Source organism: Acanthisitta chloris, unplaced genomic scaffold, assembly GCF_000695815.1.
Source record: "Acanthisitta chloris isolate BGI_N310 unplaced genomic scaffold, ASM69581v1 scaffold1114, whole genome shotgun sequence".
In the NCBI taxonomy this organism is placed as follows: domain Eukaryota; kingdom Metazoa; phylum Chordata; class Aves; order Passeriformes; family Acanthisittidae; genus Acanthisitta; species Acanthisitta chloris.
The window spans coordinates 89,143-116,661 of NW_008668516.1; the positions used below are offsets into that span (position 1 = coordinate 89,143).

The 27,519-nt window shown below is 36.0% G+C and overlaps 1 protein-coding gene across 1 annotated transcript in view; it reads left to right on the forward strand.

Moving 5' to 3' along the window:
- The window catches only part of DNTT (DNA nucleotidylexotransferase), a gene marked incomplete at its 3' end in the record, with an annotated part of 67,538 nt that overhangs the window by 5,473 nt on the left and 34,546 nt on the right, over positions 1-27,519 (forward strand). The window contains exons 3-7 of the mRNA XM_009072904.1: positions 4,880-5,005; positions 14,877-15,047; positions 16,325-16,396; positions 19,489-19,612; positions 20,244-20,376. Of these exons, the coding sequence (XP_009071152.1) occupies positions 4,880-5,005; positions 14,877-15,047; positions 16,325-16,396; positions 19,489-19,612; positions 20,244-20,376 (626 nt within the window). The remainder of the gene's footprint in view (positions 1-4,879; positions 5,006-14,876; positions 15,048-16,324; positions 16,397-19,488; positions 19,613-20,243; positions 20,377-27,519) is intronic.

Genomic DNA, 27,519 nt, shown 5'->3' on the forward strand with positions numbered 1-27,519 from the left:
GGCTCTGTGTGAGCTGTGACCGCACTGCAAACCCTGGGGCCACAGCAGGATCTGCACCATGTGCCTTCCAGTGAGGCAGAGAATTCCTGAATATTTAACAGCAATATTGCACTATTTGCTTCTGCTTTATCCTGATCTTTAGATTATGAAGGATGATTCATCAATACCACCCTTCCCCAGGAAAAACTGTAGCCCCTGAATAATTATTTTTCAGTCAGTTTTCATTTCAATTGCCAGAAATTATTTTTCAGGTTTTTAATGATAAGAATTACTGTTTAATAACACTTTGGGTTGGGGGGGAGGGGGAGTGAATACACCAGATGGAGCTGTCTCCCTCAGACTCTGTGTGATTCTGTGACAGAATATGTGTTTGTATTTGAATTCCTTCCAAAGAAAAACTTTTGCAGTATGTTTATAATATTTTCAGTGAATCTGCTGGAGGGAGAATAGACCAAAGAAATTAATACAGAAAGAAAAAAAGGAAACCATGTAACTATAGCATTATGTTATCTAACAGGCCATAAAAGTATAAATACAGGGAGCGCAAAAACTTTCTCTAAGCAAGAAGTAAATCAAAAACATGAGCAAAATCTTGTGAACTTTGAGAATTTCACAACAACATTAAAAGTAAGCCAAATTGCTTTTTATATAAATCCTTAATTTCAGCAGTGCTTGAAGATCTATAGATTTAGAGATATTAAAAAATACCTTATCGTAACCTTTTTGTTTCAAAGCAAGAAATGACTCTGTTTTTCTCCAAAATTCCCCCATGTTATATACTCGTTTATTTATTTATCTATTTTAGTCAATGAGAAGACTGCTACCTTAGTTTTCTTGCATATAAAAGTCCTTTTGGAATACTGCTGGAGCACAAACTTCTGGAAAAGGTATCAGCACAGTCAGGAGATCATTATTATACTTTGAGACTGGCACTGCAAGTAAGAGCTTCTGTTTTTATTGAAACATAAAGATTTCATGCTAATAAATGAGTACATATTGTAGAGTACAATAAGGAAGACAGTGGCAGCTGTGCCATTAACTTTAAAGCTTATAGTTAAGACCAATCTTAATTATATTGTTGCTTTAAAGTAATAAACAGTTTTGTAAAGCAAACTAGGAAGGAACAGGATTCTGGAAGTGCAGCAAATTTAAAACTAATTTTATTGTTGCAGTGTCACTGTGCTAATTTTTTTTTTCTGCCTTGAGAAATGAGGAAGGATTGAAGTAAAGGTTAATTTTCTTTTTAAGTACTAGGCTGAACTCATACATAATGTAATTTAATTGGAATTTCACTGAAGACAAATTTCGTCCATTATGTCAGGCTTGTAAAATGTGAAATGAAAATGAATTAACAAACCTTGAACTTAGGCTACATCATAAATGTTTTGAGGTAAAAGGAATGGATTGCAGTGGGAAATGTTTCGGGTGAAACCTTGTCTACATGTAGGTTAGTGGCAAAACTCCCATTAATATCAATAGCAGTAAGATTTCATCTTTCAGATCTTACAGTAGCCTATTTGGAAGGTCATTCTTCATTCAGGACACTTGTTTTAATGTATTGCTAAAAAGAAATGCCCTTCTCCATGCAAAACAAGGGGTATAAAGTCAGAGTTACAGACCATTAGCTAACACACTAATTACAATTGTCATTAAAGTACATCTTTCTGTGGTTGTGAATGATCCGAGAGATGCTTGATGTTAGTGATTTATAGAGTATAAAAGGTTGGGTGACCAGATCTAAGATGGTCTGAATTATTATTGATTCATTCAGTAACAGTTGACTTTTATAGTTAATAGCCATCATTTAATTTGATAGGCTTTGGAAATGTGGGAGCTGAACATCCCTTTTAAAGGGAAATCAAAATATTTATCTGGCCAAGGTACAGAGACAAATTTCCCACCACAAGCAGATGTGTATACTTGAAAACAGCAGGGCATGGACATTCATAAGTATTGACAGGCATCCCCATATGCTAGATAGTGCAGTTTCCTGGGTAATGGAAGAGAGGCAGAGTGGAAGCTTGCATAGGGATAACAAGGAAGAGCACCATATTAGGGGCTCAGTGCACTCAGCAGCCTTAAACTGTGCTGTGACTGCATCTCTTCTGCCTTATCCTCAGTTAGAACCCAGAACTTAGTTTATTTGTTGTTTATTTGTTGGTTGGTTTTTGGTTGGTTGGTTGGTTTTGGTGTGGGGTTATTTGTTTGTTTTGGTTTGGTTTTTTTCTTTTCCTAGAAAGGAAAAGAGATTTATTTCTTTGAACAAAGGATTCTCCTCCACGTTAGGAAAAGAAAGTGCCATCTTTTGATCCCTTGCCTTATTGTGTGTCAAGCAACTCATATTTAGTATTTTCTGGAGCATCTCACTCTGTTTCCTTGTGAAAGAGAGAGGCTCTAACTAATGGAAGAAATTCTTCATACTGACAGACAGAGCTTCCCAGAAAATAAAATGAATCTTATAAACTGGCTGCCTTCTCTTCATAAAATGCTGGATATCAGCAGAATTTATTATTTGATCAATGCTCTCTGGACTTCACAAAGCTGCTGGCTGGTTCTATCTGTGCACCTTATTCACTGCTGCTTCATTCTCTCTCTGTTATTTCCCTATGTCATTACATTCCTTTGTGCGCTGAAAACAATTTGACAAAGACCAAAGTACTCCCCCACAAGATTAATTCTGCAACTAAGTCTCTCTTCCGTACAACCTGATGCTAGTGGTACAGGCTGATTTTCCTGCTAAGGCTGTGTGGAAAATGTCACTGTGAAGGAGTAGCAGGTGACATTCACCATTAGTGCAGCCTGGATATGGGGTACAAACTCTGATTAACTCTGGTGATTAAGTAGCCTACACATTTAGGTATTTCTCAGTGGTTACCCCTGTGCAGTGTACCATCATTTCATTTTAATGTAGTAGAGTTAACTGAAAAAAATGAAAAAGGAATTTTAATGCTTACATTTTTCTCATATCTGTAGTTGTTTCTTCCCATGGCTACAAGCTATTTTTGAGGTCGTGAATTTCTAGGATTGCTTGTTCTACACTGTAATCACTATTGATGAAACTTTAAGTTTGTCCCATAGCCTATACAAATAATGTCTCCCCATCTGGTTTTCCCACCTAAACTCAGTATCAATTCTGCTCATGTTCTGCTGCTGATAGATCATCTTTATAGTTCTCATGCAAGCATCATTATATTCCCCTAAAATCAGACTATAGTAATTACTCTTTTCTAAATTTTTTTGCTGTTTATTTCTATTCAAAGTTTTTTCTGTTGTTATACATAATCAAGTCCCGTTAATTAAATGCATAACTCTTACTGATTAACAAAAATGCCCAAATATCTTTGCTAAGGTAGGAACAGGATGGTTATGTCCAGTCTATCACCCTCTTAAATGCATGGATTTTCTGCATTAATCTTGTGCACATCACAATGCCAGGAAATTTTACATGTAGGGCTTTTGTTCTTGGTGTGCCTGTGTACCAATAAAGAGAGCAACTTATTATATATTCTATTCAGTAACATTCTGTTTGTTCACAGTCTTTGCAGCTGGCACTATCATTTCTAGCAGTATATTAGCACTAATCAATCATAGTTTCTATGATTTAAAATCAATTTTAAAAGATAATTTATTAATGTGTGCAAAAGTGGATGAGTTGTGTTGTTGATCCTGACTGAAACCCATTTTGGGTATTCCCAAGAGTGGTCTTGCACATAAAATAGCTTTCTTCCTTTTAGTGTATACTATGAAAACTGCCATATAATTCACTGCTCCTTCTGCTGTGCAAGCAAATGCCTTTTGTGTGTGTGTGAATACTGTTATTTAACTACTTTGTATCAAATACAAAGGCAATTTAGCATGAAATTATACGTGGGGGCTGTGGTTGTGAAGGCACATACACATGTTTATAGGTTTGCCTTGTGCAGATGCTGGCTGGTTTTATGTCTGCATCTTTGGATACAGGGCAGAAAGGGCTCATCATTCCATTATTGGAGTGAAAATTTCTTCTGTGTATCTTTGTGATACTTTTTGTTCTTGTTGAACCCTTTCCCTGTGGCTTTTGGATAGTGCAATGCCATACATTTTTGACAGATCTGCCAAAAGTTTTCAGACAAAATGACAAGGAGCAAAAACCACACAGAAATGCTGAGAAGTATGTGTTTTCCAAAACTATTTCAGATTTGGCACTTTTAATGAAAGCAAAGGAATTAAAGGGTTATAAAGCAGCATAAAAACAGTGCAAGATTGTCTTTTTCCAGGTCCTCACTGGTCAGGACCAGAGAAGAGAAGGCTGTATAGAGACCCATAGCAACCTTCCAGTATCTGAAGGGACCTACAGGGAAGCCAGAGAGGGACTCTTAGGAGCTGCAGTAACAGGACAAGGGGCAATGGGTACAAATTGAAACAGAGGAGGTTTAAGCTAGATATTAGGAAAAAGTTTTTTCCTGTGAGGGTGGTGAGACACTGGCACAGGATCCCCAGGGAGGGAGTAGATGCCCCAACCCTGACAGTGTTCAAAGCCAGGTTGGATGAAGTGCTGAGCAACCTGTTCTGGTGGGAGCTTTGTAGTTTTTCAGTCTTACTGTATGAACAGTAGATGCCTTTTTGAAAGATTTTTTTCTTTTTAAATGGCAATGCCATTGAAAACTCCCTGCAAGAACTTACTGCAGAAAATGAGAAATCCCAGTAATCACCACATAAACTGGTACTGTCAGTGCAGCCAATGTGAAATCACATGTTTTACCTAGGAAGATGGCAGGAACATTATTATTCTATTGCCTTACCTTTAAAGTTACATATTTTGTGCTCATGAAATATATTGTTTGTATTTTTAAGATGTTTGACAGTGTGTCACCAACCCTTTTTTTTCTTTCCTTGTTAGGAACAACATCAATCTCTTCCTTTGAATACACCTGAACTGGAAGTGCCATCATTTATTGCAAGACAAGTATCTCAGTATTCGTGTCAAAGGAAGACAACTTTAAATAACTACAACAAGAAATTCACGGTATTACTTGTTCTATCCATGAAACCAAAACTAATATAAGTAAAATAATTAATATAGTACTGGCATCAGTATTTTTTATGGCACCCTCAGCAAATTTATGGGTAAACAGGCAGCAAAATAACAATTAGAAGAAGATATAAATCTGCCATACTTAAATTAAAATTGAGTGCAGGCTTAATTGCATCCTTTAAGTACTGCTGAAAGCTTAACACAGTGGATCTTTAAATACTCTAATAGCTTGTAAACACATGAATTTTTAAAACAAATGATAGAATAACATTCTGAAAATGTCTTTTAGCCTCTCATCACAGTCCTATTGAACAAGCTAGAAGTGATGATATGCAAAAGTTTGGTTTATTTCTGTCCAAGGTGCTTCACAATTGCTGTGCTGCCTTACTGCCCAGGTGTTTGGTTCTTCCAAGTGTGGTTCTAAGCTTTAAGTTTTCACACTTTCTTATTTATGAAAACAGATTGCATGATCAATGTAATTACTTTAACATGACCAAAAAAACCCCTTGAATTGTCTAGTTAAATAGTAATCTTGGACACTGTTGTATATCCTGGTTAGTGCTCATAACATTACACTTTTTGGTGGGTAATAAAGAGTCTGAGTCCTTTGGTCTAAATTCCTGTTAAGTTATTGTGCCCTATGGCTCCTCTTGACTGGCTCTAGACACTTAGTGACCCCTATTCAAAAGGAAACATTTGCCAGAGGCTTTAATGTAGTGTAGTCTGAATACATCTGGCATAGTTACATTCACATGTTTCAACTACAACATGAAACATCTCATCTTTCTAAAGCTTTATTACCTATTTTGTATTATTTGTAGTTTTTATGATTCTGCTTTGTGTGCTCCTATAAATATGCCCAAATCTTTCACGTAAATATTATTTCTAAAATCCACATTAAAAGAATCACAACAGATATCAGTTATTTGTGAATAGAAAACATTTAGAAGGTAAACACTAAAACTTCTGGGAATTCAGAACTAAAAATAAACCTACAAGCAACTCCAAAATATCTTAATCTGCAAAGACACAGTTAAAAATTAAGCATCTTAAATTTTGCCTTGTAGTGATGCTTTGAAATAATCATCAATTGTATCAATTATATAATAGTGTTTACAGTACTGAAGTAGGTTAAACTGTTTGTTTATTCAAGAAAATATCTCTTTTTGAGCAAAGTAATGAGAATTGAGTTTTGATCCTGTTCTGAGCCTGAGCTTGGACTAGAGACCACCTGTGGTGCCTTCTAACCCCCATGATGCCAACATCCCCCAAACTGCTTCTTTTGAAGTGGCTGTTGTGTCCCACCTTCTGCTAGAAAAAACAGGGCTGTGAATGTTACCATTTAACCTCTTGGAAGCAATTATTCTATTGCACTGTTTACAAATATCAAATACAAGTTGCTGTAGGGGAAAATGTCAGACCAAAGATGGCATAACTGACAGATTATGTAAAATACGAACCTTCTTGGTGAAGAAGGAATTAAGTGTTTTAGTTGTACAATTCCTGAAAAGGTGGAATGTGGCAGTCTGGCTCCCTGTTGAATTTTCTATAGCAATATGTCCTACATAGATATATTAATATGATATTTCTATATATAAAAGTAATTGTGATGGATAATACCAAAGTACAATGGTTGCTCCTAGAAGGCACAAAGTTGTAGACTTGAAATTATCATTAACGTTTTGAGCATATTCATTGAATGGTTTGTTATACCTCTGTCTCACAGAGGCAGCCTCTAAATTATATCCAGGTTTATCATTGCAGCAGTCTTAATGTCAGAGTACAACTTGTATTTGATAAATGAATTTAGCTGAGCACATTAGAAGCAGTGGAGTTTGATGACTGGAGTACTGAGACTCCCTTCTGTTATCCTATATATCAAACATTTCTGAGTCTGGGTAGAAATTAGGTTTTGTAGTGACAAAGGTGTCAGTTTTTCATCTTCATTCTTTGAGAATAACTGTTCTGAGTTCATGCTGTATTTTATTTTTGGAAGTGGAACTGGACAAGTTGATAATGTGTGTAAGTCTGTCTAGCATCTCCACCTTGACAGTAGTAATGGAACTCCTTAGGGCTATTGCTTTTATTCTTTGCAACCAAAGCTTGCAATGACAGCTGAAGGCTTGGGTGTTTATGGACTGCCAGAGCTTGCCCATTACCTGGAGACCTGCAGTTAGTCTGCCTAATGTCACAGGAGCCTGAATTTTAGATTTGCTGTTGTTTTGTCAGCCTTGTATTAAACCTGTAATTCACGTTCTCAAATAAAAGTGTTCCAACAGATTTTTCAGTGCAAGCACTTAGCAAATGCACTGAAGCATTGGTATAATTCGCTTGTGCATGCTGTGGGCAGCCAACCATTAAATGACAGATTTTCCCTGCCTCAATACCATACATCTTGAAAATTAGGTCCAAACCATCTTGAATTATGTGTTGATGGTAGTATTTTGTTATAACAGCTTCATTCTCTGAGCCAGAGTGGTTCCCTTTCCTTACAGATTTTTCTGTGTTCTTTGCTTAGCTTGACCAAATTGTTTTCTGATCTTGTGTATGACAGGGATACAGAGCTATTATTTGCTTATGCATTCTTGGATGAACTCTTGGATTCTTCCTTTTACTGGACTTTGCCCTGATATACTGTATCAAACTCCTCTTTCAAATAAGTAGTCGTTGTGTTTGACAAAGTGTAGTAGTTAGGTTTGAAGAGTCACCAATAGGCACTGATGTGTGTACAACAAGGATTCAGATGTGCTGATTTCTTGGGAGAGGCACTTCTGGGGACTTGATTTCTGGAGAAATTGATAATTAGTGATCAGTTTTAATCTTGAGTCCTGTTCTGCATGTATTTCATTGTGCAAGAGCACTTATTAAAGTCAAATAGCAGAGATAGTTTATGAGAGCTCATGAAGAAAATGTGGTGGTTTAACACACTAGATGCTATTTCTCTGTTCAGCTGTCTCATGTTTCCTTTCTATTGTCATAGCCTGTAATAACTTGCAGAAAGTTGCAACAAAATGGCTTTACACCATGGAAGAAGCTACAAGAAGGGTTGATAAAAACTGTGGAAATGTCAAGGTTTCATTATTATGTTCAGTGTGGGGCAAATCCTAGACAATTATTTTTTTATGAGCTGTTGAGTAGTAACAAGACTTGTTGTGCCAAGAATAGACTAAGTATGTCAAATTGCATGCCAAGGAGGAGACAGTGGCATTGTATGTCAGTTCGTGGCGTAGAAAGGCTTCAGACTTGGGCTTCACATGATCTGTGTCTCTGTGATCTCATGGTACATAGGCTGAGAACCACTGCCACAGGCTTTATTGATTTGGGTGTTTCAGGAATGCACTTGAACACATAACCCTGAATCCACAGGTGAAGCTGTTCAGGGGGATAAAGCTGCAAAAGAAAAGAGCAAATCCTTTGACTGGAGTCTGTTTCGTAGCATGTTTCCTTTATGTTTTTCACAAACAGTAATGTTATTATGGAATATATTATTACAATATTGTTCTGTGGCTCATTTGGAGCTAGCCTCCTTCTCCCACTGAAAATATACACTTGGGGGCTGAATTGTGTTTCCTTGTGCAAAAATAAAAGGAGTCATTCTGCTGTGCCTGAGAGGGGTTGTTGGATTTGAATATTAATACCAGACTGCAATAAAATTCAGGAAGACATTCTTCTGTGAGGAAAATACAATTTAATTCTTACAGAAGAAACTAATTAAGTCAGAGGCAAATGGTTCTGTGATTCTGAGGCTTATTGCTAATGCTGCTGAATGTTACTTTGCTTTGGCTGTTACTCATGGTAATGAGAATGTGGATGTTTAGCATGGGAAAGATGCCTAGTTTCCTTTCCACTCTGTTAGAGAAAAAATATTCCCTTTTCAGTTTTCTTATTTTGTATCTGCAGAAACATGTATCAGTTGTGCCAGTGGCTCAAGCAATTATTATTATTCCATTTTAAAACAGACCTCAGGAGAACCTCAACTTTAGTTTTATAATGAACTTGGGGCTATATAAGTAGAAAAGCACTAACTGAATGGATATTCTTAATAACATGTAGTGCCTTACTGACATAGCTTACTTCAGTCCAGACTGGACCTCAAAATTGCTAATTTTTTAAATGTATGCAAAGTATATACCTATTCAAAATCAACTGATGGCTTGGTTAAGGAATAAATATCTCCTCATTTTAAGGTAAGCGGGAGGGTGCGCCCTAAAATACACAGAATGTAAATACACCTACACCTTTCAGCAATCCAAATTTGTATGTATATAGCAAACCTATGTTGCTTTCTTTGTCCATGTTAGTATGTGCAATATACATTTTGTATTTATGTTTCTTACTACACCATGTGTTTTTTATCTAGGACAGTATTACGTGATGAACACTCTAACTGCAGTTTTGTGCTGTGTCAGCAGATCTTATCTCAGAATTCTATTCTTTTACGTTATGTGGAAAAATATGGAAATCTCTCAAGAGTTCCACTCTGTTTTATGAAATGAACTAGTTATGATTGGTTATTATGAGGAGCAGCTGGACCAAACATATTTCTTTCTAAGAACAATGTGTATACAAGGATCCTGAGATTGTGCACATTATGCTGTTGCTATTACTGTTCTCATTCTCTCATTCCTTTGTTTCTCCAGCAGATGTAAGATAACATGATGAAATCTTTGGATCTGGGCAAGTGTTGTGCTTTTCAGTTCAAATACAATAAAAAGAACATTCAGACAAAGACATATTTTTTATTTTATTTGGAATCACGTTTGTCAGCATTACAGGGTGGCTCAAGTTGTTCAATTCTCCTTGAAATATGCACCTGAAAGTATTTATTTTCTCTCTCGGTCTATACAAAAGGTATTCCCATGCCTTATATCTCTTCCCATTGAAACATGAAGTTAGGACTTACACTGGGCAAAAAAGAGAAAAAATAGTTTGAATGAAAGGCACATTCCAAAACTTGGGTCAGTTTTGAATTGACACCAAACACTGACAACACTGACATGATAAGAACTAGGACCCATCCTTTGGATTTACAAATTGCTAAATAAACTTCAAGTAGCAAACAGTGAGAGGAAAAACAATTTAAAACAAATTGCTGCTCTAAATATCATAGTTTTTCAAACAGATATAATTTTTTTATCACACTTTGCTATTTAGTTATGGATTAAATTTACCTGTACAGTGGTATGTTAATAGTTCTTTTATTTGTGCTGCAGTGGCATTTGCAGGCTCAAGTAAGATAGGGGCCTTTTTATAAGAGATGTTGTACAAAAACACTGTAAAAGACAATTGAAGCCTTGAAGTGTTCACAGTCCTAACAGAGAGCAAATGAAATACAGCAGGAGAAACAATGTCAGAGAGGTCTGAAGCAGCTTTCCATGGCCTTGCAGCAGAGGAGTTATGAGTGTGGACATGAGAATAAGGCAAGTGCTCTGTCCATGAAGCTGTAATAATTTCTTTACAAAACAGATTAAAAAACAGGTTTAAAATATGGGGTTTAGTGGGGTAGTATTGTGATGTCTGTTCTGGCAGAGTCTTAAACTGAGTTTCTTAAAGATTATTTTGCAAGTAGCAATGGATCTGCTCTGACAGTTGTGTGGAAACAAGCAGGATAGTATGAAGGATAGCATGGGACCTTTGGTTTCTTTTGCTTTTCTGCATGACTTGTACTCCAATATTCATGCTAAGCATTATTGGGTCAGTTGTTCAGCAGACAGAAACCAGCATAGCCTTATTGATAATTTTTTTTTCCTCCTGAGAATCATTCTCATGTTAGTTAGGAATCTTCCTCTTTTTATTGGTTTCACTTTTGTGCTATTTAGCATTTATATATTTAGTGTTTAGTGTGCATTTTCACATGTATAAATTGCTTATTAGTAACTTTGCATTGTTAATGATATTTCATCTTCTTAGGTCTTAAATACCAGATATTAAATGAGCTACAAATTTTCTCTCTGCATCTATCATTTTTGTAACACAGTTCAACAAAATCTTTGTGTACTTTTGGATCAACCCAATGCGATCTGGAAGCCCAAGCAATCCCCAAATTTTTCCATAGTCACCAACACACGTTCCACAAGTTCAGACATAAAAGCAAAGTTTGCAGTAACTTGAGGAACTGAAATGTAGCCCAACTATCTTTCAGATGTAATTAGAGCAGACTCTGCAGAATACCCTGAAGATTATTAAAATTATGTGCCAGAAATCTTTGGAAATTTAGTTTCGTTTTCCACTAGTATTTTTTAAAAAGGAAATCTGCATATTGATCTGATTGATAAAGTGATGATGAGGTGCTTAATGTAAGAAACATGAAGGTTTAGAAGAAACGAGGGGTCAGTATCATTTCTTTTTATATCACCATAAGTAGGCTTCACCAGAGATCTATTAGATTGCAAGACTTTGCTCACCTACTATAAGAGTTTGATATGCTTTTCCCCTCTGGAATATTATTGAATATGAATGATACTATTCAATAGAAACTCCATTTGCTTTCTTTAAAAAAAATAAAAAGTTTTTATCAAAAAGAATATCAAAAGGAGTTTCATGTAAAAAGATCTGTAATTAGTTGCAGCATTTGCAGGCAATGTTTTGTACAGGGAATAATGAATATTCAATACTATTTAATTGTTTATTTAAAACAGCTTAATGAGCTTCACAAAGGCAGGAAAACACTGAAGAGTGCAAACTAGAGTCATAAAAAATGTTTTGCTTATATTTTCTCATTGATTATCTACAGCCCCTGAGTCAAATGCTCCATGTGAATGTTTTTTTCAGTAGTGATGGTGACACAGCTTTTCTGGAAACTGCCCTCCTGCTAGTAGGAAGGGGCTAATGCCTCTCCAAAGCAGCAGTGGTGCTGGTATATGCAGACACATTTATTGTGATGGCTGATTATTTGGTGTAGAATCCATCTATTTAGATGTTCATGTGTGAGGCTGCCTGTTGGGAGTGAGAATAAAACATCCCTAGACTTTTTGAGCATCCTAATCATGAAGATAACTTTGCCACTCTCTGTCATTAAAACATACTGCTGAGCAGCTGCTTTTGAGAACTATTTTCTGGCTATGTTTATCTGTATGGACTATTTTAATAAGAAGGTAGTTCTGCCCCTGATTAATGCTGTTAGTGTTAACTGGAGGAAGAAATATCTTGCCAAGCACTACTCTCTTGAGTATTCATGTGTACAGATTATGAAGAGGGAAATAAAAGTAAAGTAAGCAAAAATTAACATCTTCTATTGCATAGTAAGAAAGAATCTTTGAAGATGATAAAGAATAAAAAGAGTAAGAACATGGGAGAACATCTAAAAAACCTCATAGCAGAGGAAATATCTGACTCCTGTCACCCCAATGGTAAAATATACTTCCCCATTTGCTTTGCAGCACAGTCTATGCTTGTTTTTTCTTCCATATACAAACTCAGATGAATCCATGGTTCTCATGGCCTCAAATTGGTAGTTTCACCTTTTTTTTCTGCATTAGTTTTTCTAAATGGAAACTATAATGTTCACCTGTCTTTACAAAAAAAAAAAGTATGTAATTACGTACAACCTAATCTGTCAAGTAAATAAAGATCTTAAATGTGGAAAAACGAATAATAGTTGAACATATCTAACAATTAGCCACTGCAAGAGCTTTAAAGACAACTGTTAGGAAGTTAAGATTGTGTACTATTTTTATAATAGATTGTATTTTTTTTTATTTTTTTTGGGGGCAATTTTCTTTCAAAGGAGCTTTCTCTTCTCTCCCTTTGATTCCTGATACCCAAGGGCTAGTTGAATGTAAATGGCAGTTGAAACTTCCAGATCAAGCAAGTTGCTAAACAGCTGTCTTTCTTGTGACGTCTTTCATGAGATGCCATCAAAATGGAATTGCACAGTCCTTACTAATCAGGATAGCTGATAAATAAATATGCAGCTAAGGGGAGGATTCTTCCAGTGATACAGAGAACAGGTAACTGATTCTTAGAGAGGTCAAGGGGTGAAGTTATACTGGTGATAAAAAATAAAAAAATTCTCTGTAGCAAGTCCTAATTAATTATTTTATACATTTTAACATGTTAATACAGGAGAAACAAAAAGGAGAGTGAAATGGTTTTGTTCAGCTATGGTACTTTTTTTTCTAAAGAGATACTTTCAAACCAATTGAAATATAATATTTTTTTTTCATTAAGAGGAAAGTTTTGCAAATCCTATGCTCAGTAGGGACAACATTTTCTTGAAGATTTTGAGTAAATGCTTAATTTTGCTTCCATGAGACTATAATGCTTTATAATCTGAAAAACACACTATGTTAGATGGTCTATTTTTCTAAAATTGACCAAAGAATGAAATGCAACATGTAAATAATCTACCTTCATTGTGAAAGATACATTTAATTTTAAGTTCTATTTTAATGTTCTAAATGTTGATAGATCAAGTATAATGTTGTTGATTAAATCATAGTATCATAGTATGTTAAGGGGTTGGAATGGACCTTAGAGATCATCCAGTGCCAACCCCCTGCCCTGGGCAGGGACACCTCCCACCAGAGTAGGATGCTCAAGGCTTGATCCAGCCTGGCTTTGAACACTGCCAGGGTTGGGGCAGCCACAGCCTCCCTGGGCAACCTGTGCCAGTGTCTCACCACCCTCACAGCAGAAAGTGCTTCCTGATATCTAATCTAACTTTCCCTCTTTCAATTTATACCCATTACTCCTTGTCCTATCACTACAGTTCGTAACAAATCAGACTTTATTCCTTCAATGCAGCATGACAAGTGCCTTTCTCAATTCCACAGATATAATAGGAAGTAATTTTCACTGGATTTGCTGTCACATGAGTTAGTGGGCTTGGGACAGACTCACACAGTGATACTACAAATATTTAATATTTATTATTTTGCATCATTTGTTCCATCCGAAAAACTGCCACTACACCACTGTGTGGTCTGTTCCCTGCATTTCATTTGAATGGATTGAATTCATTTGGTGAGACACTGGCACAGGTTGCCCAGGGAGGCTGTGGCTGCCCCAACCCTGGCAGTGTTCAAAGCCAGGTTGGCTAAAGCCTTGAGCAACCTGTTCTGGTGGGAGGTGTCCCTGCCCAGGGCAGGGGGTTGGGACTAGATGATCTCTAAGGTCCATTCCAAGCTCTAAAAATTCTATTATTCTATGATTTCTAAAAATTGATGTTATTAATATATATGTATTCACATATATCTCCTTCCGGGAGAAAGACCTCAAAGCTGCATAAATTGCATATGGATTTAAAAAAAATTTATACAGACATTCTCCAAGTAGTTTTGTGTGCTGTGTCAAATAAACCAAACCATAGATAGCTGAAGAACCATAAAGAAAATGTGTTTCTCTTTGCATAGGTCATACATCTGAAAAATGAGGGAAAAGAGCATTTGTTTCTAAAATTACTAAATAGAAGCATGGCTACAAGTTCAAAAAGAAGGTGATTTCTCTTACTGCCACAGACTCCTATTTAGCTCTGTCTGAAAATGGAGTTGTTGCATACTGACCTGCTGGATTACTTTTTGTTGGGCACAATTCTAGTTCACATTGATTTATTAAATAATCCTAGAATGCAGAAACCATATTTCACAAAAGCTTTTCAAGTTTGTCTCTGCTACAGGTCAAAATATTTTCTTACTTTTGTCTCTAGAATGCAGTTTTTCTGACACCTGGAAAATTTCAAGTGGTTAGAAAATTAAACTTTTTTTTTTTTTTTTTTTTTTTTAAATGAACTCTATCTTTTCACCCCAGTGCAAAGAATTCATTCTTGAATTAGCATACAATGTAACTTTTCTAAGGAGTATACTGAATATTTTAAGCCTTTATTAACCTTTTACTTTTTTCCTGTACCTCCCTTCTGCCCCAGGATGCCTTTGAGATAATGGCTGAAAATTATGAGTTCAAAGAAAATGAAATATTCTGCCTGGAATTTCTGAGGGCAGCTTCTCTGCTGAAATCTCTTCCATTTCCAGTAACCAGAATGAAAGATATACAAGGGTTGCCTTGCATGGGGGACCAAGTCAGAGATGTCCTTGAGGTAATGTACTTCTGATTTATCTGCCAATTGATTCTTTTACAGATGTACATTTAGAGGTCACAGGGTGCAGCATTGATACCTGTGTGTATGTACACAACATTCTGTATTTCCTGTAATAACAATATCTTATCCCTGTTACCAAGAATAGAATGATTTCTGGAAACCTTTGGTAGTAACACAAGGTTCTGTCATGGAACCCTCACCCTTAGGAATAAAGGTATCAAGAGAATAAACACCAAGCAATGAATAATGCATTATCAACTTTCCATGTCATTTTCAAAGACTCACTCTGATTTGGATGTGACAGGTTAACTGTTAATAGTTTTGTTCATGTGACTTCTGCTCTTGGCAACATCACTTTGCTCACCTGAATGCTTTATTAGAAATACTATTTTTGCTAAAGTGGTAAATATTTCAGTACTTTAGTGTTAAATCCTACCTTGCTAAGAGATATAGCAGAGACTTTTATCTAGGTAATGGATGAACTTTACATTCTTACTGGAACTTTGAGTATTCCCTGCTTTTTTCTTTAATTCTTAGACCTTTCAAGACATTTCAGGTGTTACTATTTCATCAGGCAGCTGATCAAGAGGTCTCAGCTGTCTGGAGAGGGGTCACTGCTGAGTGTTGTACTTCACCCTGTCTCTTTGTTTGCTTCACTCCACAAGTTAAGAATGTAACTTCTGAAGTGCACTTTGTACCTAATACCTGGGGGCTGGGAATTCAGTTAGGATCCCACAGAAAAATCGGATGATTTGTTGGGGTTTTATTGTGGCTTTTTTTTTTTTTTTGTCTTGATTTTAGTTTTTATCAGACAGACTGGAAGAACTGTACACTCCAGGAAAAAATATTTGTTCTTACAATGCTCTTACTTTTAAGAGAAATAAACTCAACCAAAAAATGAAATCTAATTTTCGGGAGTCTTTGATAGCTTATGATAAATAACTGTTTTCTGGCTGTGAATTAAGTTCTGTGAAATATATTCCATGATCCCAGTTTCTACTTCATCCTTGAGTAAATTTATGAGTAAATAAGGACTGTGAAATTTATCCTGTGGTTCCAGTTTTTCCTTCATCCTTCAGTAATTTTCTGTCTTTAAAGGGATCGCAGAATTTGATCCTGGTGGAATAAAAGAATATGCTTGCTGAGGGTGCTCTTCCTGTTTGTACAGACTGATAAAGCTTTTAGACTATTTTACTAAATCTTATCATTGTGGTAAGAACTTAACAGTGATTTTTTAAATATATTTTTTACAAGCAACATTTTTCTTTGTTCAGGAGGTTATTGAGGAGGGAGAGAGTTCTAGAGTTAAGGAAGTTCTCAATGATGAGCGATACAAGGCATTTAAGGTAAATCCTTTCTGGTGTATTGCTGTTGGTTAAAATTTCCCTCCCTTTAGTAGAACTTAGACATAACCATCAATTTTATTATAAAGGAACAACCGATATCAAGTATAAAGAAAGAAAGGTCTTGGATAAAGAGAAAGGGAGATTGAGAAACTGTGCTGGAGTAAGGAATAATGGTGAAATGATTTTCTCTTTTTAATTAATATGATGCATACATAGTTGCTCTTAAACTTGAACTAAACAATCACTTTTCCCTGAAACCTAATGCAATGCATACTCTGCTGTCAGTTTAATGCAATGTTGGGTTTATTCCTGCCTCAGCTGATTATAATTTTAACACCACACCATCTTATTCTGGCATTAAGAAAATGCCAGGTGAATAAGATGACTCAGATCTATTGTCATTCTCTTTGGTGTGAGGCAGAAGGAAGAGGACTGGAGGTATTTCTTTGTTAGGCAGATTGTAGGTTCAGAGTAACACTACTTCATAGTTGCAGGGAATCTAAACAACATAAATATTGCAGTTCCCATTTCTGAAATATTCATTGAATTATCCACTGGAGATATATAAACTTAACAAATAATTTTTCAATTTTATCTGCAGTTTTAATCCCTATAAACACTCTGTTTCTGTCTTCAGAAAAAATTAGAACAGAGAGTAAATCAAACGGTACTGTTTAATTCTCTCCTCCTCACTTTTACTTGAGCTATCAAAAGGCTCTTCCATTCTCTCTGACCTGCAATACAGGTATGCAAGGATGTCCAGTGACAGTTGTTGATGTTATCTCTAGCAATATTCAGAAAATGTATGATTGAGGATCAGCCATTAAATCTTATATTTCAATGTTTAAAATAATCTCTTGGAGATTAGAATAAAACCCATCTAGAGGGGACAAATTATCTCAAATATATTTTATGCCTTGTTCACATGGAAATTACAACAAACTTATGTGGTTCTCTTGTTAGCTGAGCATAGTCTTGACATTTTGGCTAAAGTGGTTGTAGCCAAATGTTTCCACCAATTTTTTTATGAATTCCTAGGAAAGTTAAGAAGAATCCCATATTAGTGAATTCCTAGATTTTATTGTTTAGCATGGTCCTGGTGACTGCTGCATTACTCATCATGACTTAGAAGATCACTGCTGGCCTCAGGATCACAGTTATCAAATGACTGAAGTAAAGCCTATGTTTTAGATGTAGGTACATGAATTGACATGTTGAGTTTGCCTCCTTATAGAAGTGGATGCTGCAGAGAACAAGTTCATGTCATTCACTTTTGCCAGCTGAAAAAAAAAGCAGTGCCCACATACACAGTTGAAGAAATGGGCTACTTGCACTGCACTGTTGTCAGCATCTCTAAATTGACATCTATAAATATATCAAATGCTAATGGATTTTAGTATGGAAAGAAAAAAATGTGGTGTTTGTTGTCTTTTTTTTTCCTAAAAATTTGGACAGTGACATAGAATCCATTTTCTTTAGTTCTCTATCCCAACATTAATTAACTTGCTTGGAATAGTTTAAACCCAGAACAGACACTTTTGAAAATCTTTTAGTGCCAGAAAAACATTAAAAGATAACAATCTAAGTCTTCAAAAAATGACATTCTTTCATAAGCACCCATGATTCAGACAAAGAATAGGTAATTTCATCCATTTTATTAAAAATGTAGGGTAATTCCTATTTAATATTATCCATGATTTTAATTTTTTTCTCCTTTCTTTATCTTAATTATTTCCAAAGAATTAATCTCTTTAGAAAAACACAAAATAAAGCTAACATGATTGGAATTCAGAGGCTGCAGATTCAATGGAAAACAGCAGTTATTCATGTCTTACACAGCTACTCATTGAATTCTATAAAAGTACAAAGAAACTATTGAGAGCTTCAGTATTGACAAACTGAACATAAAGAATGTGCTCTTGGGCAAGCTTGAAAGTTTTCCCTCTTGCTTTCATATCACTGTTCATCTGAGATATTGATCCACTGAATAATGCTTACAACTGTGACATTTTTGCTTTACATCCTTTCGTGGGGAATAATTTAGTCTACAAAATTACTTTGCAATAAATGGAATATAACCACACAAAAACTTCGGACACTGGTAGATTTGGGCATTTATTTTTTTTTCCACAATGGACACAATAGTCAAATATGTACTCCAATAAAATGTATATGAATTTAGCTTGGCTTATGTGAGGACTGAGAATTGTAAGGCTATTTTACTATATGTTACAAGTTACCATTTTTACTTGAAATTTAATCCCATTTTGGAAAACAACATTGGAAGTGACCTCCAATATATGTCTTGGAATGAAGTATAAGAATCAAAGAATGCTTTGGGCTGGAAAGGAACTGAAAGATCATCTCGTTCCAACCCCTCTGCTATGGGCAGGGACACCTTCCACTAACCCAGGTTGCTCCAAGCCTCATCTAGCCTGGCCTTGAACAATACCAGGGATGGAGCAAGAATAGATTAGTTGTCTCCATGTACTTATCATCTGTTTCCATGCAGCTTTGAGACCCAGTTGTCCTGAGTGGAGAATTTCAGGAGCCACAGGGTTCCCACTGGCTCCATCTCTTGGTAGTGCTGCAACACCAACATCATGTGTACAGCTGAGAGCTGGTAGTGCATATAATACAAACCCATAATGTCAGTCCAATTATGGAGATAGTCTTGTGACATCTCTTATTCTATGAAGTCAGTGTAAGAGAATCCAGCTCCTGAATGTTGCTGTTTGCATTTCTATTAATAAATGCAGTAAAAATAAAGACTACTATCCTTATTTCATACCTTAGTTGGAAGTGTATATTTATGTAAATTGAATAAAGCTGCTGGGGCTACCACTGTATTATTACTTAGACTTCACTGTAATGAGAACTGTCCATGTATAAAACCAGTTCTCTGTTCAGTGTAGCTATGCAAAGAAGGGAAGCTGAATCTATATGTTTGTATTTTGCTATTATTTATCTTCAAGGTAGGATTAACTCTGCCCAGTATTTTTCCTGTGAAACCTCGTTGTTACCTACTTATTATTAATTCATTGCTCCTATAGAAAACCACACTGAAATGTGTGTTATTCTACTGACCTTAGCAATTTACTTCAGTCTTTGGAGTGGGAGTTAAGACATCTGAGAAATGGTACAGAATGGGTTTGCGAACAGTGGAAGAGGTAAAAGCTGAAAAGACCCTGAAGCTGTCAAAAATGCAGAAAGCAGGTAAGGTGAAAGTGTCATAAAAACTTGTGTCTCAGTGCTCTAAGAATTTGATAAGAGAATCATAGCAGGAGGCAAAATTCATTTATACATCCGTTTTCTTGTGGCAGTGTCTTGCGAATACTAAATTATTAGGTGAAAATAATATTTAGACTAACAGAGCTCCTAACTAAATGATGTCATTCATAACATAGGAATATGCATATTTTTAAATTGCTTGGAATCACAGAATCATCAAAGTTGGAGGAGACTCTAAGGTCATTGAATCCAACCATTAACCTGTCACTGCTGGAACCCCTAAACCCTAACCTGTATCATTCAGCACCAGATCCAGATGCCTCTTAAACACCTCCAGGGACGGTAACTCCACCACCTCCCTGGGCAATTCCCTATTCCAGTGCCTCAACATCCTGACAGGGAAAATATTTTTCCTAATATGTCCTCTGACTCTGCCCTGTCTCAGCTCAAGGCCATTCCCTCTAGTCCTCTCCCTGCAGCCATGGCAGGACAGACCATCCCCCACCTCTCTCCAAGCCCTGTCAGGGTGTTGTAGTGAACCATGAGGTCACCCCTGAGCTGTGTAGGTTTTATAATTCCATGGAGTGATTGGCATATTTTTTCATTTGATTTCCAGGATTTCTCTACTATGAAGATCTTGTTAGCTGTGTATCTAAGGAAGAAGCGGATGCAGTAAGCTTGATTGTCAAGAATGCTGTGTGTAAATTTCTACCAGATGCTTTAGTTACCATAACTGGTGGTTTCAGGAGGTGAGTGAAAACAAATGAGGTCACTTGGCTGTTTTATTCAGGTACTCAAAACATGATGTTTGTGGCTTGGAAAAATCAAAGAAGCTCAGTGAGAAAGTATCAGAGTTTGTTTTCGATCTTTGGAGTTTTTTTATGGGCTTGTTGATTTGATGTTTGGTTTTGGTTTTCTTTAAACAGGAGAGCAATTCTATGACATTCCCAGATTCTTATGTGTTGTCACTGTGGATAGTTGGTTTGTCAGAAGAAAATCTAAGAATAGCTTGAGGGAAAAATGATGTTTAGATCACATGCTGTTCTTGAGATTTTTCTTTGCTTCTTTTGCTGGATCTGAATTCCCAAGGCTGAGAATATTTTAAAACCATGCTTGAAGGAAAGATACAATAGGTTTAAGGCAGTCTTAGTGGGGATTTTTTTCTTGTTGTTGCTCTTGGTTTGGTTTTTGGTGGTTTTTTGTTTGGGATTTTTAAAGAGATTTTAGTGACTTGAGTTTGAATTGTGCCGAGGCAGATTTTGTAGTGTTAGATTTCTGTTTTAGAGTAAACACTAGCAGATTCTGTAGCGTTAGATTTCTGTTTTAGAGTAAACACTTACTAAAATGTCTACAAAGCACTGACTGAATCAACTAAACATTAACCTCTGTGTAGATAGAGTGTTCTCAGAATTTCTGTCCTGGCTGAATTGTGTTTCTAAAATTTTTGGTCTTGCTCTGTAAAACTAAACCTGAAGCTGTTGCTCAGAACATACACAATTCATTCTTTCAGCATTTGAGAGCTTCCTTAAAGCCACATAGCAAAGTATTGAGACTGGAAATCATCTTCAGGAGTACTGATTTTCTTGCTCTGTACTCAGTCCCCTGTTATGTCCTACTTGCAGTACATGTCATGCTCATAAACCAAATAATCCCTACTCAGCACCTTAGATCTCTTGCTGCTTAATTTGCTACTTTGTAAAATTTGACTACTCTTGAAATGTAAAAATGAATTTCAAAAATACTTAGAGTGTTCTCTTAGAACTCAAAATACACAGTTCTATTGCTCTCATGCAACTAAATCTGGTACAAGAACAGAAGACAGAAGACTGTTAATAATTAATGTATCATTGTGTGATTTATTATTGAGTCTAGATAGGTCTGCATAGACTCAGTCCAGTGCTAAATTAAGACCTTATATGATTTGTAATTTCTATATACTTGCACAGTGATTCTGCTGAATGTTTTTGTCATCTTTGTGCCACCTCATGGTACTTATGATTATTCCTTGTATAACTCATATTTACTGTAAGCATATTTGCAGCCAGAGGCTTACAGGTTATGATACTGAAAATTCCCAGTTTCTCCCAATATGATGTATTTTTGAGGTATTTTGGCAGTATAGTTTGCAAAGCTTGAATCTCACACATCAAATTTCTGTTGCTTTGCTTGTTATTGTAGGGAGAGATGATAGTTAGCCATTTTCTTTTTTTTTTAATAAAGAATAAGCTTTTCTATCTCTAAATGGGTGTGGAAAGCCAGAAGAGAAATTATTTTAGTATCTAATGATGCCTACTAATGAGTAATTCTGTATATTAACCACATACCTTTAAATATAGAGGAATATATTAAACTGAGTTTCAATATGTCAGTCCTAAATGATATTTCACCAACCCATGGATAATAAATGCTGCAGTGTAGGGTTTGTAGAAGACTTGATTAAATGGATTGAGACACCTTTATTAGGCACCTATAATTTATTTCCTGAACTGCTATACTACATTTACTACATTTGTTCTTTTTTTTGCCTATCTCTTATAGTGACAGTATTCTTCAGCAAGAAATATGTGCAAGATAAGTAGGTCAGAGTTTTCAATCAACAAATTATTATTTGTTTCATCATTATGTACATATTTTAATAAAAGAAATAGGCAACATTTCTAAATCAAACAACTTGATTCCCTCATACTACATCTTGTACACTACTAACATAAGAGAAAAAAAAAAGCTCATAATTGCTCTGAATAATATATTAATTCCCCAGGATCCAGATTTGTCTTGCTTTGTATACCTGTTTTATAACTTGGAAAAAATAAGCATTTGATTGTTTTCCTCCAGATTTGACTGTAGAGTTGAAAGTCAGGAGTCTCATAAACCTTACTTATTGTGTGGAAGAACTGGATGAATTACAAGGAGCAGAACTTCCATAGTGATCTAGAGCCATGGAGATTCAATAGGGTAGAGATGAACTATGGGCAAGTTATATCCTTTTTCCCAAACCTATTAAGCACACTCATGGCTGGATATATTCAATGAGTTACAAGACCTTTTCCTTTCAATTCCTGAAATGTAGTGAAATCAGATAATGTAGAAATCCTTTTAGCCAAAATTAGGAAGCTTAGTATAAAATTCAAATAAATAGTAGGGTTTTTTTTAATTCCCAGCAAACTTGTTCATGGACTTTTCGTTTGATTTAACTTTCACCTTTAGTCTTCTGTATGGCTTCTTTTACTAGCTTTAATGTTAGTTGGTGTTTATAGCAACCATAATCATGGATGGTGCTAATGAACTATGTTTCAGGTGTAAATGAAGGGGCAGCTCAAAAGATTGAGAGCAAACACAATAGAACTCACTATCTAAAGTACAAAAGCATCAGCACATCAATCCTTCAGTAGTCAAATTGCAAGCAGAAGGGCAGGAGCAGGCTTGGCTGTCAGCTGTCTGTTAGAAAGTAATAGGAAAACAAAGAGAAGGATGGGCAATGGACACTGAAAATGATGGAGTCCTGAAGAGAAGAGACAAGGCTGTTTTGAGCACAAATTTGACTGATAGTCTGGAGTCTGTGTGAGGACTCTGGTCACTGCTTGTGTCAAAGACGTAGGATTGCAAGATTAAGCCAGTAGTTACTCATTTGCAGATTATGTAGTACTGGAGACTCTTGTGTATTTCTAATTCAGAATGTTGGAATATTCAGGAGGGGAAAAAAGCCATAGTGAAAATCAAATTACTGCTTTGTATATATGTGCTTTAATTAAATTTGAGACCTACAGGTTGATAGAATAAGGCATGAAAATTGGAACAGCTGATATAATCTTATTGAGAACATACCAAGACCTGTTTCTCTGACCAGCTGAATACAATTTCTTCCCTCTCTTATTTTAACATTCTATAGTTTCAGTTTAGCTTCCAAATCCTCTTCTCGAGGGTCACATTACTGAAGCAGACTTCGGTGTCTGTAACTTCCTTGATGCCTTTTCTTTCTGATTCATCTTTCTGCCTGTATTCACAAAACAACCCATAAATTATCTTTAATCAGAAACTCTTTCCTTGTGATTTGGGTTCAAAAAGGCATTAATACTGTTTAGTTGAAGACAACTCTCTTTTCAGCTTTCTGAATCTTTGAAGGAACGTAAAGGCTTAAAAGTAACTGAAAAAAAGGGTCATGATGGCAACCCTTCAATATCTCCCTAATCTGAATCATTCAGGAGCAGCAATGAATAAATTAATGAAGTCTGGATGAGTTTATCCCTTGTTGCTCCCCTACAGGAACACTTAGCTAACTGCCTGCAAAACATACTCCTCAAGTTTCAGGTAGTGTAGTTTCATATGAGAGGCTGGGGGGATGTTTTTCCCATCCTTTTCCAACACTTATCTGGGTCATATTGAAACAGAAATTAAAACACTGAAATGCATGGAAATACAGAAGTAGAGCAATTGTAGTTATGAAATAAATAAATCAAAGCCATATGGTGTGCAATGCATTTTGTTGTCTATCTAGGGAGGATGTGAGCTTGACTGCAGAGAATGAAGTGCCAAAGATGCTGATAGTGCAATATAAATCATACCATGGACAATGGTATCAGAAAGACTGAATTTGCCATGCAGTCTATTTGAATTGGCATGGCATTATTTTCAGTGCTCAGCCTTTCTTATTTTAAGATCTAAGTTAATAAGACAAATTCTGAAGGTGGGGAATAGCACCTCATATTACCAAAGCCACTGAGGGTGAAGTTTCCCTTCCAATATTAAGTTAAACAGAAGCCCTTGGATGGGGAGAAAAAGAAATTGATTTTAGCATGCAACATGCCTGATTAGTGTGTTTGTCCCAGCTCTATCCAGGGCAGGAGTGTACTTTAGGCTGATGTGTGTTATCCCATTTAAATGAGAGTTAAGCTGTGGACCTGATGACTTTTTCCCCTAGTTATTAAGAAAGTAATTTTATTCTATGAAGAGAATTAAGGAGTTTTCCATAGTAATAGCATTATCTCATCTTGTGTATATATCACTGAATGATACAGAGAAATTGATTCCTATTAGCAGTGCATTAATGCCATTATTAATAATAATGGCATTTTATAGGATTGTTTGTAATGACAAGTAGACAGAACTTCACACTAGGTTTCAAGGCAGTGAGACTGGAAGAGTTTTCTCCCTCTTTCCTATAGTTTTGTGTTAGTATAGGGCTTCAGAGTAACTTAAAGAAAAGGTTGTCTGGCACTGAAGCATTATCACCATGTTCTGCAAGATTCTGGGTTTCAGCTGACTTGATTTAACTCCTGGTATCTGGTTTTGCCACAAGAGTTGATCTAGTTTGAGGGTTTCCTAAGAGAAAAAATTCTTGCAGGAAGCATTATATACTACATAGAGTTATATCCTTACTGGTTATTCATATCTCAGTCTGAAAACCCAAAAAACCCAAATTTGACTGGAGAAGTTCAGAAAAGGATCAAGAATAAGAATTAAACACACTACTAAGAATATAACATGTATATATATGTAAAGCAAAACTGCATTTTCACTATGGCTTTCTGTTAGCCCTTCTGTGTGCTCTGTCCACTTAGGTTTCAATTTTCTTGTGTTCCATGTAGCATACTCAAATAGTTGTGGTTACCTCTGCAGCAAAACCACCATTGTGTCTTTTTGATGTAAGGACATAGTTACTATACCATCAGTAGGCACCTATTTTTTAGAAAATTACCTAGGCATCCTCTTGGTATTATGATCTCACTTCTGACTTTCTCAAATTATGTTTGCTTAGATACAACTTTGTGGCCTTCTCCTGTCTTTGCCTAAGTGACGTAGACTAAGGCGACACTTTGCTTTATGTGAGTTTTCATGTTGCAGTTCTCAAGAAGTTGTCCAAGTGTCTTGGGCAATACAGCAAGCAGAATAACTAGTGCCTCATGTCTACTATTTTTCTTGGTGGGAGGCTAATTCCTCCATGCTGTATCAGTCTCCAGGGAAGTTTATTCTCAGACTCTCTTATTATTAATTCTGTTCTGACATGAGCCTAATTGTAGATCACTATCTCCTTGCTTGAATTTTATATTATCTTTTAGAAATCAGGATTTGATGCTCTGTAACATTTGTAGATAAGTGCTGTTAATAGAAAAGCAATGAAGAGAGCAAAGGACAAGGTCAGTGTGATTGTCAGGCACCACTGCCATGCTTTTTTTTGTATATTAAAATGCAAAAGTTTCTTTCCTGTGTGCGGTGACATTTCCTACAAGGCAAAGGAATGACATGGGACAGGACTCTGGTCTTTCCTGTTCTGTATGAAGAATATAATTTACAGATATGTTTCCTTTCAGTCTCAGAGATAAAGTAAAATAAAGGAGCTGGGACAAAGAAACACTTTCAGAGATTATTTTACAGGTTCACGCACTGATGAATATCCAATGTTATTGTGGCACCTTCATTTTAGAAATGAGACTTCTATAAGGCATCTGGAATCACATTTATCTAACTGTATTGACACATCCTCATAAAGGAGAGATCGTGAGATGGAATGCATGAAGAATATTACACTTCCCAAGCTTTTGGTGTATGCTCAAGCTTTTGTGGTTTAGTTAACTGAGCTTGTCACGTGTCGCTGTCTGAACATCTTGATCAATCTTACAGCACTTGGACACAAGTTCTGTTCCTCATTAAAAGCTCTATTTGACCTTGTTTTATATTGGATACTCCTAATAAGAGTATTATTTAGGAGGCTATAGATGCTCTATAATGAGGCTAGAGTATCTGACATGATAGCAAATTTTTCTTAGGTTCTCAGAGTAAATGTATTTGAAGTCCTATTACACAAATCATTTTCTGTCTGCTCAGATCTAGGATTAAAATAGTGCCAGACTTGCTAAACTAATATAATCAGCTTGGCAAAATATTCTTTCATTAAGTTTTTAGCAAACTCCTAAGCAGAAGTTGCTTATTCTACTTACACTTTGTTGTTAGAGTGTACCTTTGCATTTACACTTTTCTTAGATGTAGTTATTTCTATGGGGTTTTTTTACTCCAAAACACAGACTGTAGTAAGGGAAGATATAAGCTGTACCAGCTACTCAAGTCCAAATACTGTACTTTTTGCTCACTTTCTTCCACTGCTCTTATAAGAAGTATATTTTTTTATCTGCTTCTATTTCATTTTGTCAGGGAGGGATCTGTTGTAAAGGAGCTGTGAGGCAAGCTGCTCACTGAACATTTGAGCTGATATGGTAGTTTGCACACAGTCTTTAAGCAGATCCTGGAATAATCTAGCAATTATTCCATCAACATACTGAAGAGACTGCTTGGATATCACTCATGAGCATGGCTTTTCCTCTGATAAACTATAGTCCACTTCGGATGAGGTTTTTAATCTAGCGATGTTCTAATCTGATCCAGTTGGTTTTAAAGCTTAGTAAAACAGCTTTGCCTTACCAAGCTCCCTAAGTTTAAAAGGGTTTGACCTTGAGGTACTGGGATACTGTGAGTAAAAATATTCTGTGGCTGGAGTTAAGGACATTGCACCTAGGAAGGAACAGAGTTCATAACTAGTCTCTGCTTTTAATTTTCTGCAACCCATTAAATGTGAGTTGGGAAACGAGAAAATCAAATTAATGGCTAGTCAAGTCAATTTAGAAGATAATCTATTAGAGTAATTCAGATACTTCCTTTTGTCATTAGAGCTTTGATTATTTTTCCATTCATTTCATCTATTATTAGCCATGATGAATCGTGAAGTAACAGCTGGTGAATAAGGTACCTGGGAGTCATGGGCAAAAAGGACTTTATAAGAATCCATGAAACAATTGAGTACTCAGCAGAGCATACTATTTGAAAGCCTTTCAAAAACTTGTTGATTGATGTTTTTTACATGCCCTGCTCTACTCAGACCTTTACCATATTCACAGGTTCTC